At 39.1% G+C, this 22,419-nt stretch overlaps 1 protein-coding gene across 1 annotated transcript in view; it reads right to left on the reverse strand.

The window, feature by feature from the left end:
• Positions 1-22,419, reverse strand: part of LOC115827919 (netrin receptor UNC5D-like) — a 117,920-nt gene that overhangs the window by 22,222 nt on the left and 73,279 nt on the right. Inside the window, exons 2-5 of the mRNA XM_030791816.1 lie at positions 12,050-12,158; positions 10,753-10,968; positions 1,824-1,967; positions 688-791 (exon numbers count right to left, since the gene is read on the reverse strand). Coding sequence (XP_030647676.1) covers positions 688-791; positions 1,824-1,967; positions 10,753-10,968; positions 12,050-12,158 — 573 coding nt within the window. The remainder of the gene's footprint in view (positions 1-687; positions 792-1,823; positions 1,968-10,752; positions 10,969-12,049; positions 12,159-22,419) is intronic.

Raw genomic sequence — 22,419 nt, forward strand, 5'->3', positions numbered from 1 at the left:
CTCACACAGAGCAAAATTATGCCTTGTGGAACGAAGGGACCCTAATTTATCAGATATTCCTCATCAAACAGGATTCATTTTGAATCATTGTTATATTTCATATTTTTGTTCATTCAGGACTTATCTTATTTTGCCCAAAAAAAAAAAAAAAAAAAAAACAACGCAAGAAAACGACTTTAAACCAAGACAGAATCTCGCGCAAGCTTCTTTTGATTATTTCCGTGCGATTCAATTTTTGAATTCAGATACATCGATTTTTTTTTCCCTCATTCTTTTTTGAGAGAGAGAGAGAGGGGGAGAAAACGTTTGACTCATGTTTTTCACACCTTCGCCATGTTGATCCAATTATAAAACATGAAACTGTGCTCTTTTCTAGCATTCATTGCTTTGAAAGCATTTGGTAACTGTAAATTCTTTCCCACATTCGTTAATAATGTCACAATTCATTGAAGGCGAACTCTTGTCCTTTTATGCACACTCAAACAAAAGCTGAAATTCTGTTAATATCCCCACACAAAAAGTCTTTGTGACTTGTAATTTCTTCTGTAATTTTACACCAAAAATGTCCATCAGTATAGAACTGTATATATACCAAAACACACTGGAACCATGCAATTACAATGGAAACCCCCACAGCAATCAACTTGGCGATGACACCGAATGTTGCATCATGGGCATAGGTCTTACTTCCGCCACGGGCACGCCCTCTGGTGGTCGACAGTGCAGCACAATCATGCTCCTGATTGGCACTTCCTTCCCCTGAGGGTCCTGCTCAAAGTTTTTACGGAGGTCTGCAGAGAAAGAGATAACACGAAAAAGTCAAAGTGTGACTAGTTATCTGGCTCTTATTTCATTTCTCTGTCGTTCAGTAGGCCCCTTGTTTTATTTCTTTGCCCCTTGTGCCGTTGAGTTGATTTCGGAAACTTGAGTAAAAGGAAAGAAAAACGTAACATCTCTCCTCGGGTTTAGAGTGTGAGAGCGTGATAGATGGACTGACGCCATTTGGCTATCGCAAAACAAGCAACTCACAAGGTAATTTCAAAAACAACAACAAAAAAAACCCCTCTCTCCCTCACACGGCTCTGACATGTGTGAAGGCTGTCACTGCATCTCTTAACACTACAAGTAGCGTGTAAAAAAGCAGAGCCAAGTGGTAATAGCTCTTCTCAGAGGAAAGCGCTTTTCACTTGCTTCTGCCTGCAACTGCATTGGAGCCTGACAATGAGAGACTACTATTGAACAGTGAAAGGGATAATGACATCTGGCAAACACACAGTCCCTAGAGAACAAGGTCAATTGAGTGTATAGTCAGTCACGTCCTTTAGATTCTCCCAGCCAGAGTCAGCGAGACTGACACAGCTGGAATTCACAACAGATGTAGGAACTTCATCTGCCATATAAGAAAGCGCCTTGACTAGGTGCATGGCTCTGAAAGCACCAACAATATAGTTTTTGTCACGACTCAATTCAATTTTAGGTCAGATCAGTTTAGTTCGGTTCAGTTTAATTGGTTTCCATTCAAAATATTCAACTCAAGATCAGTTTGGTCAGATTTGGCTGGATTCTGCTGGATCCTATCACAAACACAGCAGAACAAAAAATGTAGGTGACTGGCCATGAACTTAAGTACACCTCTGATAAACTGACATAACATACGTTTAACTTTTCAAACTGAACGTGTTACAGCAGAGACACCTATACTGAACATCCATCAAGCAGAGTTACTAACAAAGCTAAAAAATTTTTTGTAGATTTTATGTTTCTCTGAAGCTTCCTTTATTTCTGAGAATACTGTGGAAGACATGAGGAGGCTTGTTACTCACATGCGATGCGAACCGTCGCTTTGCGGCTCTTGGATGTTCCTAAGTGGCTCCAGGCTACGCAGAGGCACCAATAGTCCTCCGGCCCGTGGAAATCTTCAACCTGCTGCCGAGAAATGTTGATCATCACCTCACGGATCTTCAGGCCTAAGGCAAAGAGAAGAACGCTGAGACAAGCTGCCGGATTCAACACGACCGCCGACGGACAGCTGCCATCATCTGCTCTTTCCACACTGCCGTGATACTAAAAAATAAAAGTTCTGAAAGCAGTCAGGAATCGGACTAAGAAATAAAGCTGGACTTCACTTCCTGTGTTAACTATAGTTATTCACCCATTTTAAATGATGACTAGTTTCATATTTTTTTTTTATGAAATCATATATGCCAAGACAGGACTGACTCTGTTACAGGAGCGGTGAGTGCATTTCCCAGGACAGAGATGGGAAGTCCATTAGATTTAAAGGATGGTTTTGAAAGCATATTCGAAAGACATATGTATTTAAAGTACTTATTTTCCCCTGGTAAAGCAACCTGACCTTTGTAATCACTCCAATCTAATAATGTACTGCGAACCATTAGGGCTGAAATGATTATAATCATGTCTTTGGGTTTCAACAGTAATTCTGTGTGGATTCTATGAATAAAAAGACGCTTCAAATATGAGGGCTCACAAACTATATTCAGGAATGAGGAAAAAATATTAAATGACCATGTGTTTTTTGATTTGGTACAAAATCAAACATCAGATGTTCAACATATGAGTGTCTATTCATGATTGGGTTCTGCTCCTCATGTACATTGTTTTCCCAGTTTTCATTATGAGACTGTCTTGAGAACATGACAGATAAAAACAATAAGCTCTAGGCAATTGATACTCAAACGGCAGCCTGCAAGGCTGAATCCAGCGCCAAATACAATTTCTGCAAAGACATTTCCTATCCCGTTATATTATCATAAGTACGTGAACGTGTCCCATGGCACACAGTAAAGTTTTTTATTGTTCATTTGACTTTCAATAGTCAATATTGTTCAGAGAAGCGCAGAAGCTCGACAGTTCCATCATACCACAATGTATTAAAGCAGTTATTACACATAACACATGAGAAATGGTGATTTTGCTGTACAGTATTAGGAATCATGAAGCCCCGTGTGTCTTCTGCATATTTATTATAATGTACGTGTACACACTGCATACTGTATTTTACGCATTCTGTTATGTCTTATATACGTCATAACAACCACTCAAAACTCAATTCTCAAATGTGACACTGCAGTCATAACAGGCTATGAAGGCTTTATAATGTGTCATAAGTATAATGTGCTTGTGGTATTCTAAGTAAGTGATACAAATGTTTTATTTAACTGACCCACCAACATACTGAGATGAGTATCCAAGATTCTTTCTTTTTTTACTTAATTTAATCTCCCTTGTTTTCTGTGTCATAAACCACTAACGGCATAAAAATATTTAGCTGATGCTGCACCAGTTTACTAGCACAGGTGCTAGTTAGCATTGCATATTACTCAAGAAACCTTGTTTAAAAGAATATAAAGGTATGCATGCATACACTACTATACTTAAACAAATGTATTTTTTAAAGGCATTTTAAACTACAGCAAAGTCTCAGTCCCATCAGCCCAAATCTTTTCAGTGCTGCAGAGTTCACGATAGGGAGTAATCTTTGGATACGTGTGACATCGTTTTACACAGCTAAATGTTTTTCCTTTTTAATCGGCTTTAACTCAAGTTATCGGATTAAAACCCATTTTAACTACTCTCTCTCCCCTGTATCTCCCTGGCATTGCATGTCTCGCTGATACTGGATTAAACCAGAGGTGGCCAGAACAGGAATAAAAGACCAGTCTGGTTGGCTTTTATCATAGTTCTCCCAGCCCACTCCACCGGTCTTAAGAACACTCAAACCAATACAAGCTTATCTGTACCCTCGACTCCGAAATCACACAGTGTCCTGACTACACAGCTGAAAAGGACTTTGGCTACTTTTCAATAACCTGAATGCAGCGACCAGCATGAATTAATACATTTTCAGACACAAAGGGTGGATCGGTGGGAGAGGAGTAGAGATTACAGAAAACAAATGAAAAACTAAAAAAAGAAAAAAAATTTTTTTTGCTGTCTGGTTGTTACAGTAAGAGAAAAACGGACAGCAGATGATATTTCTCTGTTGTTGAGACAGTTCCTTTTTTCTTGCTCTCCTACAGCCCACACAGGTCTACATAAGATGGCCTCACCATTTCTCCCCGAAGCAAAAAGAATGCATATCCTTATACATCCATAGTTCCTAGAGTGCACATGAATATGGAACATTATTTTTCTTTGAAAATCTAAAATGTCATGTAGGTCTGAGAAAAGGTACCAAAAATGCTGAAAGCAATTCAAATTAGGGTGGTTTAAAAAGTTCACCGGAGTGATCTTACCTACTTTCCGAACTTTCTAACCACTGATTAGCCAAAGCTTTGATAGAACTGATGTCATTTTTCAAGTTGGTTGTAATATTGTATGAAGCCTCATACAGCACACAAGGCGTAACAAAAAGCTGAAATTCAGATATAGCCATGTGGTAGATTTCAGCTCCATTCCATCACACCCCGCCCATGAATTAAGTATTCAGAGGAGAACTGAGAAGATGAAGCAAATACGTATCCCTTATCTTTTGTTATCTATCTATCTATCTATCTATCTATCTATCTATCTATCTATCTATCTATCTGTCTGTCTGTCTGTCTGTCTGTCTGTCTGTCTGTCTATCTATCTAACTATCCATCTCTCTGTCTGTCTAGATAGTCTGATAGATAGCTAAGTATAACTACAATAACGATGGCTTGGTTTACCTTGGTTTACCAAACTTTTTTTTTTTTTTTTTTTTCAGTAACCATGATCATGTATGGTCTTGTGTCTTAAACTTGCGCTCTGATATAGTCAAGTCAGAGATGAACAAACAGCGACAGTCTCCGAGTCAGTGTTTTATGACCGCGTGCTGAAAAGACAGAGACATTATTCATCTTTTCTCCCGCAGAGACATGGCACTGACAGGTTGCGCGGGAAGAGGCAGCAACGAAAATCATGACTAATGACTGCACATAATCCCCCCCCCCCCTTTTCCACAGAAAAAGAAGAAAAGAAGAAAATATGAGTAATATGTTAATAAGAGACCGCTCTGTTTTTTTTTCCTCTCTCTATTTCTCTCTGGGTTTTTTTTTTTTGTGGAAGGCAGGTTTCTGCAAGGGGGGGGGGGGGGGGTGTTTAACCTAGAGTGACAGCTGCTGCTGGGAACAGGGGATGGACCTTGAGCTCTGATATTCTGTTATCTGTTTGTCTTGTTTACAGACAAAGCACTGTTGACAAGCCACATTATAATAAACCTCTGTGATCCGTCCCTAACTCTGCCTTTTATAGTTAATGTGTCTCTTACCAGTGCACACATGAGGAAGACTGTCACAGTGTAGCTATACATTTTAGCTACGACAAAGCAGAATATAGCTAACAGCTGGTGATATTGGAGTAGATGGAATGCTTGGTCTGTGGATAGACTCATTTTATCAGTTTCACAACTGAGCCAGACAGGCTAGAGTCAACATTTGAGAATTTGAGTTAACCAGTAGTTAACCAGTAGCTGTCTCTCCATGCAAAGGATTATGGGACGTAAAACCCTGGAGATCAGAGTAATCCTCTCCAGTTTAAAAAATCTATACAGGAAACTATAACTACAGGATTAGCCTATACATATATTGTTTTTTCTTTATTAAATAATGTATAAAAATTGAGTGAAATGGATATTGATTCCCTCTTTTTACAGTCTAAAACACAGCTATAGTGGCTGGTGTTAGGGATAGCTACTTCATTCTTATTAATGCTTGCTGCTTTAAAACAAGGGTAGCCAGAGAAATACTCAAGTTTACGGCTCAGTTTGCCAGAAATTCATGTACATAATCCAGGAGTGGCATTCAAGATGGCACACACCAAACAATGGCTAACATTAGCAAAACGCATCAACAAACATACTCGTATCATGAAGTTGCCACGCTCTGACAAAATCATATTCTGCATTCAGGAAGTGTAATGCACTTCCTGTTTACCCATCCGAGTCACGGCGGTGGAAAAACAAAATGGCTGACGTTGTTGCAAGACTTGTCAGGATATTTTTCTGTATAATTAGATGCAATTCTTGGTGTGTATCTCATAGCTGTCAATGAACTGTTGAGGCAGTTTTGCATGTTAAATAAGATATGCATGAAAACTGCAAAATATTTGGCATGCAGGTGGCGCTAGAGAGAGAAACACGGATTATTGGGTCACATTTCTTAAGTTGCAAATCCTAACTATGGCTCACCGGACTGAGACAATTCTGAGAAATGGATAACAGCAGCTTCAGTTTCAGTGTTGCCGGAAGAAATGCGGTATGAGCAAACACACTCTTGTGGCTGTTACTTTAGCACCATAGAATGTTCTGGTGTTCTGGTGGAGGGAACCATTACATGGTCTCTCTCTGCACTACCAAACACGGCAGACAGGCCTTACGAGGGAGGTAATGTTTTAGGTCTGAATGGACCAGGTCCACATGATCCGCTGCAGGTAAAAAGCTGCCCTTTATGTATTACAGCATCACAGTCAAACTGGACATACAGTAACATCCCCTCTTCTAGCAGGCAGAACCGCATAATCAAAGCATGGACCACCGAGTTCCAGAGCAGTTTCAACCCCCAAGCCATACACATTACAAACAACAGCTAAATGAGTGCTTGCGACCATCTAGCCCAGTGATAAAGGCTGTTTTCCCTCTGACCAGTTACACAACATTCTTGAACTCTATAAACTCCCCCTCTAATTGTGCTGATTGTCCCCCCCCCCCCCCCCCTCACCCCCCCCCCCCCGACTAGGTCAATGCATTCAGCTCTTTTTAACTCATTGTCAACACACTGGCTGACTCTACAACTACCTGCTTGCTTCATACTTAGTATTCACATTACAATATTCACAATTTATTGCATGCTGAATAGTATTATATTTCTCACACTGTCCGTTATTATCTATTATTCGCTGTATTGTAATGTGTAGTTCACTCTCTATTGCATGTTGTATTGTATATTGTGTTGACTATAGTTGACTGAGTAATCATGTATGTAATCATATGAAGTGTTGGAAGTAACGTGTTACAAAGTAATTGTTACTGTAATTCCACCACTTTTGGTGGTAACGAGTAATGTAACTGATTACCTTTTGAAATTAAATAACGCAATTACTATTACTGAAATTTAAATGGTCTCGTTACTCGTTGCTTTTGACTTGCGTGAAAACCTTAATTGACAAGTGCAGACTATAGCAGACAAATGCAGCCTATTCCCCCAGTTTCCTGTTTATGATCTAACGTCTCCCTACCTTACTGTGGCGCAATGAATGAGTTAATCAATCAATCAGCATTAGCCCACACGGTTCGGGCAATGTGATCTTGCCGTCCTGGAAATATGGACATGATTTTTCCCTCCTCAAGATAGATAAAAATATACTGGTGAGTTGTAGTCTATGTGCAGGTCTGAGAACTTTATCAAAGAATAGTAATTCTAATCTTCTGAAGCACCTGGTAAAACAACATGCTTCTACAGAGCTAACTGTGCTAGTGCAACACTAAAATAATATAGCTATGTATGCACTAATAAGAGAATTGAAGCAAACATTTAGAAGTAACGCACAAGTTACGTTCCCTTGTAACTAGTCACTTTTATATGCAGTAATTGGTAACGTAATTCAATTACTTTTAAAGGAAGTGACTAATAACTGTAACTAATTACTAATTTTCAGTAACTTGCACAATACTGATCATATGTCACCATATGACTGGAAGTGCTTCACAGCCTGACACTGACTCCCAAAGGGAAGATGAAAAATAAGAATAAAGCAAAAAAAAAACCCAAACAAACAAAACCTTACATTGGAAATGTTTTAACAAGGTTGTTTGAAATTTCAAAAAGGTTTCTGTGAGCCTGTCAATAAGATATACAGGTTACCACATAAAATATACCCAACCCTCTATGGGTACTTCATGAGACAAAACATTTTCATGCCAAGTAACCGTGACGAGGTTACAGCTTTGCAATACTAAGATGGCTACATGGAGTAGACTACAGCGATAGAGGGTTTTTTTTTTGTTTGTTTGTTTGTTTTTAGCATAGGCTATTTCGGACGTTTAATTAAATTCTTATCTCTACCTGTTGTGTTGGATTTAATGGCGACTGAAAAGTAGGCAGGCCATTCGGACACTGATTCGGCTTGATTGTACCTCCTTGTTTAAATTATAGATGAGTACATTGATCCTTTTTGCCACAGTAGTTATTGACAGATACATGTGATTAGAGCTTGTCCCTAAAGTGTCCATTGTTATCTTTAATGATCCCACTTAAGCTGTCCAGAGACCAGTGGACCTGAATCTGCAATAGGAGATCAATCCTCGATTCAGGGGACAGATAAGACGTTTGTACTGACTGGATCTGCACTGATGTGTTTTTAACTGTCTCTTCAATTCCCCTGCTTCAAATGTTCAAAACTAAGAATCAGATTTTACTATATGTACTAAAAAAAGAGTATAACATTACAAAAAAGAAAGGTAAAACTAAATTACAGAATTAATTTTGACCTGTTGACCAATGTTTATATCTTTGTCACTGGCCATCCTTATAGTTTTGAATCTGAGGTGTAGCACATTGGTTTTTTTTAGCTTTCTGCTAGTAAAGAAAAAGTTGTTTTAGTTCCTGCAACTTTGTATTTACATTAAAAAGACTTACATTTGTCATGTGAACTTAGAGTCAAACTCAAGAATTTATATTCCTTGAGATGTATCCTCCTAAAACCAGAATGGGTGAAACAGAGTTAAAAGTTAAGTTAAACTTAAAACTGCCACATGGCATGTATGATGGTTCCCTGCTCTGTGCATTTTGGTTGGACCTTTCCCTCTAGCTGTGCAGACTGACTCAAGGACATAGTGTGTCTTATCTGTGTGTATGATTCATCTGGCCAGTCGATGAGTAAGAGATCCTTATCAGCTTGCTCCCAGGGATTGAGGACCCATGTCCTAATCAATAAAGTCCTATTCTTCACAGATCAGAGACACTGATTAGCTTTCGCTAGTGCAATACATAATTTGGCTCTCTGTTAGAGAGCTATAGCAACTAAGCCTTGTAAAATAGATGTTATTGGTTTTGTTTGTTTGTTTGTTTGTTTGTTTTTCGAGGTTATGATGATGATGATCCTGCTATAAGATACAAATTTGGCAAAGTGGTAAAAGAAAGTGAGAATGAATTCTTTGTCAATTTCAACTGCAAAATCCTTTCTAGTTCCTCAGATAGGCTTGATTTCCTAAATTTCCTTGGCAACAGTGCTGGTGGTGTGCGGTTTCAGTAATGGTTGTTCTGTCTAAAAGCCTGAGAGAGAGAGAGGGAGAGAGAGAGGGGGGGGGGGGAGGGAGAGAGAGAGAGAGAGAGAGACAGAGAGAGAGAGAGAGAGAGACAGAGACAGAGACAGAGAGAGAGAGAGAGAGAGAGAGAGAGACAGAGACAGAGAGAGAGAGAGAGAGGTAGAGAGAGAGAGAGAGAAAGAGGGGGGTAGAGGGAGAGAGAGGGAGAGAAAGAGAGATGGGAGTAATGGGTGTAATGACTTCTAAAAAACACCCTGTTATCAGAATCTGTACAATTACTGTGAGTTGCAGTGGGTTAGGTTAAGTGCCACATAGCCGAGCACAAACGCATTTCTTGTCATTTTTTTTAACACTGTGGAAGACTCACATAAGTATTGCAAGGATAAAAAGTAAAATAACATGTCATGGAGCCAACTCAATAACATTACATTACAAGGCCACGGGCATCTTGCTAATGATAAATAGATGTTTACTTTAGATTGTTTTTGTTACGTTCAGGTTTTAAGTCATTTATCATTTGCTCAGTTGTACTAAACAGCACTTTGCTTCACACAGCCAAATGTTAAGGATGACACCGTGTTTAGACTGAGAAAATACAAATCATAGTATAATTAGAAAACAGTTTGCCTCCGTGCAGGTCACCGCACATCACTGTCAGTGCTGCAGAGAGAGCGTAGAAATTGTAAAAAGTTACGAAGGGGAAAAAACCCCCCAAAAAACCAAAGTGCCTCTCAAAGTTTTCCATGTGCAGACCAAAAAAATCATCAAAGTAGTGATTTTTCATTTCCTTCACTACCATTCACACAACAATTTCACACTACAGCAATCATACAGTAATGAACTTCCACAAGCAATTAAAAGCCACTTTCCTGCAGAGAAGTTCTTATAAATGCAAGACAGCTGCCTTCTTCTTCTTCCTCTCTCTCTCTCTTTTTTTTTTTTACAGCAACTAATCAAAGCACGTTTCAGAGAAGGTGTCGGATTAGCCTTCTGTTTTTTTTTTTTTTTTTATTTGGACTGAAATCCCTTCAGGAAACGGGAGTAGAAATCCTCTAATCAACACCCAGCTCTATACAAGCTTCTTGACACCCCTTGATTGGAGGTTAAATTGCACCGGATGAAACAATGTTTTGTGGCAGAATTCACAGAGACAACTTGACCTAGAAATTTATTGAGTCCATTTTGCTGTGACTGAATCAGCCTAAATGCGCAGTTATAAGAAAAAAAAAAAAAAGTATTTTGTGAGGTGTGTTCAATTATTACAAGGTTGAGTGCAATGAAAGGAGCAAAAGCTAAGATAATAATTATTTATACAAACCTTGACAAAATTGTAAATTACTACTAGTATAATCAAACTGCTCTACTCAAGAGGTGCAGATAATCTCAAAGGTGCCCTAACAGATATAGAGATTTCACCCCAGTTTTCAATTGACTTGTCTTCACATATTCAACAAAATGGCTCATGCTGGCCTCCGTTGCCAAGGGAGACGCCAAATCCTTCTTACCAGTATTGTCGTCCATGTACTCTTGGACAGCATGCTGGTTCTGGTGGACCCATTCTCCATTACACTTGAAGAAGATCTGCAATGCTGGTGTGGCCCTGCAGCGCAGTTTGGTTGGGTTGCTCTTGATGATGTAAGCATCCTCAGGCTCCTCCAGGAAGTGAGGTAAAGTCCCGCCTGCTGATGACAGCGAATCAGGAAGAGCCTCACTCGTGATCCCTGTGAATTACACAGGCACATATGTCCTTGTTTAGCACCATCAGCAAAACTGTGCACTCTGTTTAATGGGTACATACTGTAAATGGACGTTATTTGAATTGTAGATTAATTGCAGTCATTTGACAAAGATTTCAAATGCAGCTAAGCAACTGGGACCAAATATGAAAACCACAGTCTATTGATTTGCTGGCACACAAACACACACACAAACACAAAACTGCTAATCAGTCTTACATAAAGTCTTAAACAACGCTTATGCAGACACATAAAATAGTTATGGTGTATATCTGATGAATATTCTGTGGAGATAGATAGATAGATAGATAGATAGATAGATAGATAGATAGATAGATAGATAGATAGATAGATAGATAGATAGATAGATAGATAGATAGATGGAGGGGGGGAGAGGGAGAGAGAAAGAGAGAGAGAGAGAGAGACCACTGATTCATTGAATGAAAGCTGTTTACTTGTCGAATGAGATTACACAGTTTGCTTTCCTCCACACACACTGATAGGACGGGCATTACCTGTGAGAAAGAATTCATCTCTCCACGCAGCACATCAGTTATGAACCGTGATCAGGTACTAACAATCTGATATTGGATTTCCTCGCCCTCATGTTTTTACAAATCTTCCATGTGTACTTCCATACATTTCCATGATAGCCATAGCCACTCTTGATCAGACAGTGAATCCACTGCTTGCATTTGAAAATCACAAAATCACCATAGTGGGCGACGTTGTGATTATATCACTGCATTGATGTAGTCTAGTATTTGGTCTGGCATTTGTTTAGACTCCTCTAACCACAGACAAACAGAGCATCACAATGTATCACAAGTACATTTGAAGTGCCTCCATACTAAAACAAATCTTTATGTATGCTGGTAAAATAAAAGACACCAGTAACAAAACATCTTGAGACATTAAATGGGATTCTTCTCTCCAAACAGTGGTACATCTCACTCAATGCTAAAAACAGACTTTAAATTCCTCAAAACGCATTGGCTGCCTTTTACCGTATGAACCAATGACATTGGCACACATTGTTATTCCTGGCTGGAATGCTGAAGTGTACCTGACTTCAAGAAGTGGAACTTTGGCCCTAAATATATCTTGTTGACTTGAAATTCAGACTCGCCGCCCTTGAGACCAAGGACCACTTGAGAGTGACCAGCGGAGAACCGCTGAGAGCAACGCGCACAGAGTCAGTGCGCATAAGAATTCGTGCGATGAAGAGAGAGCAAGCTAATTAATTATGCCAAGAATCAATCTCATGGGACACACGTGAATCGCTTTTTCATGCACCAGATATGCTGACCCTCTCTATTATATTAATGCACTCCTTCATTGATTTGTTCGCAACACAAAACCCTCTAATTTATCACCAACACCTGGAAAGCTTTAAAAGCCCAATTTTCTATCTGTAGCAAAAAAAAAAAAAAACTACATTGCACCAATGCAGATGTAGGCTAGTTATTCATCATATATATATAAAAAAATAGCCTAATCATGAATATCTTCATTCTGGCACAATAATTCTGTAAGGTTTAGTAATGAAGTGCTAAGAAATGATTTATGTATGACTAATGAGTTAGGGAATGTTTTTGATTGAACTCAAGCTCCCATCCACTCTCTTCTTGCCAAGTACTAATTATAGCCCTTGTCTTTTTGGTGAAACCTGCACACTTAGCGCAGTCAAAGGTAAAGGATAATTGGTACAAGGTGACAAACCCACGCTCCATAAACCCAGAGAGACTTTTTTTTTTTTTTCCTGGCTGGCCCCTCTCATGATAACTGCTCGTTAAAACTAGCCTTAATGAATCAGATGAGCTACCCGCCAATAAGTCACTTATTTCCTCATTACGCTGGATAATTTATACACAGCTTCTTAATGTCTCCCACAAGCTGCCAGTTAGCGGCCTCACTGGTCTGCAAGAGGGTTTGCATGAGTACAGAGACGGATATATCACTTAGTGCTTTGTTAATGAAAGCTAGCCAACGACTGATTTCCTCATGCGAGCACAAAGCCTGTGTTTGAGTCTGTTCAGCATAACCTTACTCTGATGTGATGGATTTCTTTGCAGTGATGAGTTCTGAGCAAGCCTCCTCTATTCGTTAAGCTACTGTCATATAACCTTATAGTCAAACAATGATATTGACTTCTCTTGCATTCAGACGTGGTGGGAAAGATGTAATTTGTTTCTTTAAACGGTCTAGTTCTGTTTCTCATTGCCCTTTGCTGAGTGTCCATTGAAAATGCAGCCGTAAGCCTGAAAGGGTTCAAAGGCAGGTCTGCTTCTATAGCACGCTATATCTCTTCAATTTCTACCCATGCATGTTGACAGCTTTCAGTGTCAAATCCCATGTCAGCAGTACTACACTATAAGCCTTCCTCAATAAAAGGACTACAGATGGCAGGAGTGGGCTACCTGGAAATCCATTTGACATTGACTGCTCTTATTCAGCATCTCCTCTCCAAACACACACACACACGCACACACACACACACACTCCGTTTCACATTACTATTGCACAATAGCTTCCAGAACCAGAGCTCTTTAAACCAGGCCCTTTATTCTCTTTCTCCTACATCCTCTTGGGACCTCTAATGGATTTTTGAAGGAGTTGAGATGGAGGGGAGGGAGGGACAGAGAAAGATAGATAGATAGATAGATAGACCAGGGGTGGGGGTGGGGGTGGGATGGTGGTGGGGCTATTTCATGAGAGAGAAGGGTTTACATAGGGAGCAGCCTGTTGGACTTTGTCTGACCTGGGCTTTGGTTGAAGGTGGGGGGGTGTCAGGAAATGTCAGGATAATCCTACAGCAACAGGGATGAGAAGACTAAGGCTCTGCGTGTCTCCTCTCTTCCTCATTCTATAGCCTCTGCATGAACTTTTTAAAGGGAACAAGATACAGGAGACCTTGTTTGCGTGAAGTGGCAGCTGGTATTTGAACGTACCTTTGAAGCATGCGCAAATTATGTCATAAAAACGTGACAAGAATAGGTTAAAAGCATTTCCAGAAACACCGTAATCACAAGAAAAGGTTACCGTGACTATAAAACAACTTAAATGTTGTCTTTTTTTTCTTTCTCTTCCGTAAAAAAGAATTACGTGACACATATGGGCTTTGTTTTGCGTTCCTGTAAACTGGCACTCAGTCAGGACATGTTTGGAATAATTGCAGCCCGTGGATCTCCTTGCGTGCCAGTTACAGATGTTCCACCGAGACCCCTGTTTCCTCCAGAGGACATGAGAAGCTGCATTTGGGTTCTGATTGACACGGACAAGCTTTGGCAGATATCGACCAAGTAGACCGATATAAGTTCCCAATGGGCCCTATAGGACAGAAGTGCTTCAATCAGAATCGGAGTCTGAAAGCTTGCTGATATTGAGCTGTCCACACACAGCCCTTGTAGGGGTGTTATCTTAAAGCTGTTTTAAGCCTCAAATAGTTCCAGCCCAACGCTCCTGAAGGACTGTATGCACGAGCGGGAAGAGCCGTCAGCACAACCGATGAGTAGAACCAGGAGAAACATGCCTCTTACATAGCTAACCCCGCAGTTCAGACTAGTCCTTCCTACTCCGACTCATTCTCTCCCTCTCTCCTCTGGAACTTCTTAAAAAGTTTATTTTATCTTATTTCATTTTATTTTATTTATTTATTTTTCGATTTGAACTGTAGACATACAAAGCACAAGCTTTGCGAAACTTTTTGTGAAAATAATGATGCAATCACATAAAAAACCAAAAAAAAGTACTTATAAAGGCGGAATCTGAAATAACGGATTATTAATAAGTTAACAAGGAGATAATAGACAAGTGAGAGATTTCTTAATGACTTTCACAAAGGTGCTTTGATTCATCCCCTTTAGTTGCAAGAAACTCAAATTTATCTCTGCCTTCTGCTGCATTTTCCAGAATCATTCTAAACGAAGCTTTCGTCCACAAGATACAAACAAAGCCTTGAAATGTTTCTCTTTTTCTTTTTCTCTTTCATTCCTAGTCTCCTTTTTCTCTTGCAGGCTTTCATACTCTCTTGTTGGAAGAAAATATCCTTCCCCTGCCTGAATGGTGGTGAGCTAAATTAAGTCTCCACAGACGAAAAGTGTGTTGCATTCTCTGACTTATTTACAAGGTAGGTGATGGGGGTGGGGGCAGACTGAGTTCCAAGGGGAAAGACCTATAAAGTTTAAGTTGCATCCCGTCTTGAATAAATCTCCTTTAATATCCCTGCAGTGGAGTCCTCAGGCTATCTAAATGTGTTCAAATGGCTGTTTTAGCCACTCACTCATCCAAACAAGCACAAGTCTACTATAAGCCCTCTACCTGGGCCAAAAAATGTTCTAATTTCAGCTATCGTTCACCAACCAAACATTCCTTACGCTTCTGCAAGACTAGATAAGCCATATTATCTTTAGAGCAAGTGTATGTCCATGATGGTGTTCTACATGGATTACGGAAATAGTAATAACCAAATTAAATGGTTTGTTTACTTAGCTGGCAACACAAAGTAGCCATGAAATGGAGCCAACAGTTGTCATTACTGTCAGAGGCTGCATGAAATGAATTACACAGAACTATGATCCTATTTCGTGCTTCTAAGTCCATTTTTATTTCTGTCATTACCACTTGTTAAAAAAGTGAGTGCACATGAAACATGTAGAAAAGCATCATGAAGCCATATGAGGCCAGCGTAAATAGGGAAATCACCCTAGAAACTGAATGGAGAGGGAAAAAAGAAATCTTGTCAGTGTATTAATCTACCGTTTTTTAATACAACTCTACCCGCTTTTTCGGTAGCTCCTCAGAAAAAAAAAACATTAGAAGAAAAAAAGAAAATATAACAAAACAAAAAAATATATACAACACTGCAACCTTCTCCAGGCAGAGTAAATGCCATTATGGAGACAAAGAGGAGAACAAATACCTCACGCTGACTCTACTGTGAGAGGAATACAAAAAGGTTGTGTAAGAAAGAGAGAACAAATGTAAGGAAGAGAATGGCAGTATATTTGCAACCCAATCACAGTTTTCACAGCTACTGTAGATTTATTTACGCATAAATCATTTCAGGGAGATCATTGTCGATGACAAGTTTCATAGTTTCACTGATGAAGATCTGGCAACGGTTGCACTTTATTTATTTATTTATTTATTTATTAAATTTCTGGTTGCACAGGTTTCATGGCAAAACTCTTTTAAAACCCTTCAATACCCTGGATGCCCTAGTAGACATAATATGGTGAATATTTTGAAAAGCCTTCTCTCTGACAGTACAATGTTTACAACACTTAACTTTTATTCCAAGATTGCCTCAACCCCTTCTCTTTTCACCTTGAAAGATCATGATTCCTATCCAATATTATACACATTGCTCAAAAGGATGATTCATTTCATCAAATTGGAAAAAAAAAATTGTTTTACGCTTAGCTAATTAAATATCATTTTAAAGACTGATTGAAGACTGAGGTTTTTTGTGGAACAAAAAGTACAGAGACTTTGGGCAGTGTGTACTTGTGTAGGTGGGTGTGAAAGAGATAGCATTTCTTTCTTTTCACCCCATCTCTTCTTCCGCACAAGATGTTGTAACTCTTCCCCAATAAGAGATCGGAAATGGACTACTCAAGGACTGCAGAATAGGACAAAGAAAGAAGGATTGAGAAAGTAAGGATCGGAGAGATAAAATCTTCACTGACACCATCCAAGTGCCGAGAATTCCCAGCCCTGGCGCGGAGGACTGGAAGTATCACCGAAATAGATTCTTTTTCTTTTTTTCGGAATGAGTTCAATATTTGGGCACTTTGCGTCCATTGATTTCACCTTGGCATCAGATACCAGGATGCAACTCAGTTATGGGTTTAATTAAAGGTAAATAAAAGAGGAGAGATTGACAGTGCTGACTGGTGAGGGAAATCAATTATGTAATGGAAAAAAAAGACTGCCATTTTAAGTTCCTTTTTTTTTCTTGTCTTGAACATAATGGTGAATGGCCACAACGGACTCAAAAGATGAGAAAAAGTTCACGCAAAACTCTTAAAGATTATTCTGCATCGTTGTGAGTGTGTACATCAACAACTAAATCACGCAGTACAATAATAATGAAAAAAAACAACAATTTTTTTCTCAAAACTGAACAACTATATGACTGAGAAAATGTATGAAAGCTCTGAGTTGTGTGGATGTACTAATGAAAAAGTAAAAAGAGCCTGCAGGTGATGCAGAAATACAGCAGTCATCCAGGTATCTTTCCACTGACTAGCAGTCAGAGTCACATGGCTTTGAACTCTATCACCTTCCTTCAAGCTAATAGGGAATTATCATTGATAATTGGTAGTCAGAAGCATTTACAAGCCAAGAAGTGTTTCATGCTAATTAAGGCTGGTGGGAGAAAGAATGCCCTCCTGGGTTTGACCTTCTTCGGGCTGCAAAAGCCTGATCCAAGACTATGTTCACCCCCGAGATCAGCCGGTTCTACAGACACAATCAAATAAGAGGGAGAGTGAGAAAAAAGGGAGAAAGAGAGAGAGAGAGAGAGCATGTGTGTGAGACGGGAGAAGGAGGGGGAAAAAAGAGAGGAGAGAGGGATAGAGAGAAGAGAGATAGTTTAGGAGAAAGAGAGAGAGAGAAAGAGCGAGAGAAGAGCTAACTAGAAGTGAGAGGGAAAGAAGGCTTATTCTCTGAGTGCTTCTGATGTCTCACATATCTGTGTTGGTTTTCTTCACTGGCGGGCAGAAAGCGCTGATTCGACAGACAGTGGGAGTTAGGTGAGCTGGCTAATGGTACAGAATGCCAAAAAGTCTTCACAGGCATGATAATTGCTTATCTAGCAACATTGTTCCTTAACAATCTCTAAGTCTAGAACTTAAACAAAACAAAAGAACTGCATTGCCACTAATCCAGGTAGTAATGTATGGTTTCTACGGGTTCTAAATGTTCTTTATATCCTCTGAAGTCAGTTTCCTAGGTTGTTATTGTAGTAGACTCCATTATTGATTGCTGAAATCAATAAGGAAAAGCCCAGCTGATTTTGGACTCATTTTATAGCCATGGAGGTTTAACTTCATTACACACATACCGCAAAAAAACTGGTCTGAATTAAAAACTGAGAAAAGACTCACAGTGTTTGACCTATAAGCATTGTGAGGAGCAAAGTAATTCAATCAAAAGAGTAGCCCCCCCCCCCTCTTTTCTTAAAAAAAAAAAGAAATAAATTAAATGTTCATGGGCATCACTTTGCCGGTGTCTGGAGCTGTATTCTTGCAATACACCTATTTTCCGTGTCTCTTCTGAAGCATTAAGTCCAATTTTGGCATTTTAATCTTAGCTTGAGTGTGCTCCATCACCTTTATTCAATGAAGGTTACATCCCATTCATAGGCATTATTTTTCCCCCATTGTTTCTTTATATTCTTTTAAAGACAGCCTGTGTTGGAAGCGGAAATTAAACACGAAAATAAGAACATGTTAGGGTGACAATCTGCTCACATTTGATAAACTAAAAGAGATTGTGAAAAGACATAGCTTGGAGTTTCTCATTAAACAAGGCTTAATTAAGGTCAAAGGCTACGTAACGATCTGTGAGAGAGCGTCCGTCTCATTCTCAGCACCAGACAGTGTCCTGGATCACATGACAGTCTGATGAGGCCAGGCACATAAGTCCTCTCTCTCTCTCTCTCTCTCTCTCTCTCTCTCTCCCTCCCCGTCAGATCCCAACATGGACAATCTAAGTCTTTTGGGAATTAATTATACCCACAGTCTTTTACAGTTTACAGATTTTATTGTCAAACATACAATAAACAATAAACCCAAATAAACTGTGGTCAGCATCTGCAGAGATGAATAAAACAACATGCTGTTATCCCCGGCAAACATCTCCCTTTTGTCCGGATTACTGTGATCTAAATATGCTGACTGCTTCAGTTCCACGGTTCGACACCAAGAGGAAAAAGAAAGACAAATTTCTTTTCTTTTGTTTTTTCCTCCACTGAAAATCAGTATTTTAGTATGATAAAGTCCCCATAATGAATATCTCTGTTTACTAATGAATGAAAATATGCTCAGTTTACATTAATAATTTTTATATTATAAATGGCTGTGCTGTGTTGTCAGGTTAAATTTATTCACCCAGGGATTAACATCTCCTGTTTTTCATCTTTTTTTCCTCGCTTTCCTCTTGGGGTATACAAGTGTGGAAAAATGGAGATGATGAATACAGTCCAACAGATAGAGATAACAAAAAAAAGAAAGAAAGAAAGAAAGAAAGAAAAAAAAACTTTTATTTTTACTTTTACTTAGTCCTTTTCCCTTGTTTTTCTTTACTTCCTCGATTCATTTCTTAAAGAGTTTCAAAAGAAAAATGGGTTTAAAGATCCCTTCATATTTGGCAACTCACAACAAGTCTGGATCTACTTTTATCTGTAACTTCATTCCTGCTGGCCTATGTTGTAAGAGAGGTATCCCAGAACTTTATTGAATATCACAGTTACAAAAGCATATTTCACTAGAGACCAACCCAATGTCACTGAGCGCCGTTAAATGCAACATTGGGATCAAGACTGTCTAGACTGCTTCAACTCTCCATTGTGTGAACCTGAATGAATTTGCTAGAAAAATCCCAGTCATGTCACTGTCCCTTTCTCACTCTACATAAGGTGAGCCAATAGATCCTTTATTCTTTAGCACAAGTCCTTACACACTTCACTCCTGTCAGATAAACCTTGATTGAGGAGAGCAGAACACGAGATGTATGCCAAGAGCTGAAACACAACATTTTCAGCCAAACACCTTTAACATTAGTTTCCAGCTGGTCGTTACACCAAAGAGGTGAGTGTAGCTCCAACCTACATTAGCTGCAGAGGTCAAATACTGATGCCTCAGTCAGACCTGTGGTGGGTGGTGTTTCATTTCCTGCTGTTTTTTGTTTTTTGTTTTTAAAAATTTTCTTACAACCACTGACATCTACCTACAAGAAAACAGGAGTATTTCTCATCACCAGTGCGCTCAGAATACGACAGGAAATATGAAAGGAACATGATGAAGAAATGGAAAAACATTAAAAAAAACGAAATCCCTCCTTCATGTGGACAGGCAGACATGAGAGAAGCATAAGAATGTTAAGAAGACGCAAAACGACTGCTTTGTCTTTAAGATCACTGCCCTTTTTCTCTTTCAGCAGGGGTACAAATTCTGTTAATACAAGTCTATAAATGTCAACACAATTAGTTTGACCCTCACACAGACATGAGGTGCCAGTTACTGTCACCAGCCCTGTTTTTTTTTTTTTTTTATATATATTTACTTAAAGCTTTTAGTTGGTGTGAAATCTTCCTCATTAGTTTACAGAAACAGGAGATGGATGACTAACCCTTGGGCCGTTTGAGAAAGCAGACAGCAGGTGATCAACTATTTCTCGAGTCACTCTTAAGGTGGAAAATGTAAAATAAACATGAAAACTACTACTAGCAACAGATTTAACTCTGCTGTCAAATGGCCATAAAAAGTATGGCAGTATAAACATTTGTTTAGCTTGGTCTTCTACATTCTGAACCTCACAACCCCGGGAGTTCAAGGAAAATAAAACCAGATTTTATGCTCATTTCTGGAATAAGATTCGGCCCTTTTCCAAAAGAGATCCTTCATCATCGTTTTCTAATAAGCTCAATTCCTGGCACAGGAGACGGTCAATGTGGAGTCTTCTCAAGGCCGGTGAGAGGAATATTCAGATACGCAAAATGCAGGGATAGTTATGAATGCCTATACATGATTTCCCATTTCAGTCCATTATGTAATAATTTGAATTAATAACCACTGGAACATCACTAATCCAATATTCAATTAGTTCTTATTAAAAGGGCAAAGAAACCCAAATTCAATATTATACCAGATACTGTCTAATTTGGTTCCTGTACACCTTTCAGATTTTGCCATTTCTAGACTACAGATGGCTTTTAAGATGGACTCCTAACATAAATACACTGAAATACTCATTCCGTTACATAGGAGTTCCACTTCAATACAATATGCTCAACTGAGACAATAGTTAACAAGTATTCTCTAGGATGAATACATAAAATAACATCAATTGACAATTGAACCAAAAAGTCTTCCACTTAATCAGAGGGTCAGTAACCTTGAAAGCCCTTATTCAATGTCAATCAAGCTCTCACAAGTTTGGTTTGGTCTCTCAATGCAATCTTCGGGTCTATTTTTATCCGTCTTAGCGACAGATCAAGAGAATCTGACCACCACACCTGCTCCCGTAAACTCGGAGGGAAAAAGGGAGTAAAATGGGAACTCATACATCATTGTGTCACTTGGCAGGATTGTCCGAGCGGCCGCTGGGAACGCCTTTACTTTTGTTGCTGTCGCGGGTTCAAAGCCATACGTAGAATCTCTCTCTTAGAGCTGTTTGGGCCATAAGAGCTTAATAATGTCATTCAACTTACTGCCCTTATTCAAATGTACCCATCACTGCTTATTCCCAGTGATGCCGCCACCTACCCTTCTAAGAATTTATGATGCAATATGTCAAAAAAACAGTCCCTACTGTTCACTTGAATCTTACCCTCATGACCTTTAAACTTCCTTTCATCTTTGCCCTCAGCCAATCTCACCCTCTATAATTAACCTTGAAGGTCTTTCCTGCAATCTTTCCAAATATGTGCAGTGAAGACCGTTAAAAGCAGTTCCAAGTTTCCACATATTAGAATTTAGACGGTGCTGTAGGATGGTGAAGGCCCCTAACACTGCCCTTTACCAGTAAATGTCAGCCGCTACCAGAACTAATGTTTCAACCCACTGAATATATTTTCAAGAGTTTTATTTTAAAACACAGCTGACATAGCCCAGATCAACATTGCTAATCATATTAAGAGTCTGTATCTCAGAATGCTCGAGGTATTAATATTTAGTACCTTTACACAGGTATGAGAAACAAACACAAAGTGCTGAATTTCACAGTACCAGCATGTGACAGTACACTGCCATTGTGAAAGTGAATTCATTTTTGTGCTGTATTAATAAAAAAAAAAAAAAAAAGGAGAACACAGAATAACAACGAGAATAACAATGTAGTAGCAGCTTTTTTTCTCAAAGCCAAAACAAAAAAGCCCTTTACATTTCTAAGTTTGTTCAGTCATTACATGTAGGCTGGTGCCATCTGAGCTAGGAGTGGCGACAGCTATTATTGTGACTTGTAGCACATGACTATAGGATATGACACTGTTATTTTTTAGGGTGGCCTTTTGAATAGTGTAAAACCGAGTGTCAAATAAGAACTCAAAACATGCAGTGGAGACAGGATTTAAGACATGATTATCAACCTGTTTTGAAGGGACGGAATCTTTTTTTTTTTTGGGTTCGAAATACATTAACTTCATTGCTAATTTTTGCCATAACTTAATGCAGCAAAAATATCGTGATATTCTATGAGAATACTGTGCTC

Source organism: Chanos chanos, chromosome 14 (assembly GCF_902362185.1).
Source record: "Chanos chanos chromosome 14, fChaCha1.1, whole genome shotgun sequence".
NCBI lineage: Eukaryota > Metazoa > Chordata > Actinopteri > Gonorynchiformes > Chanidae > Chanos > Chanos chanos.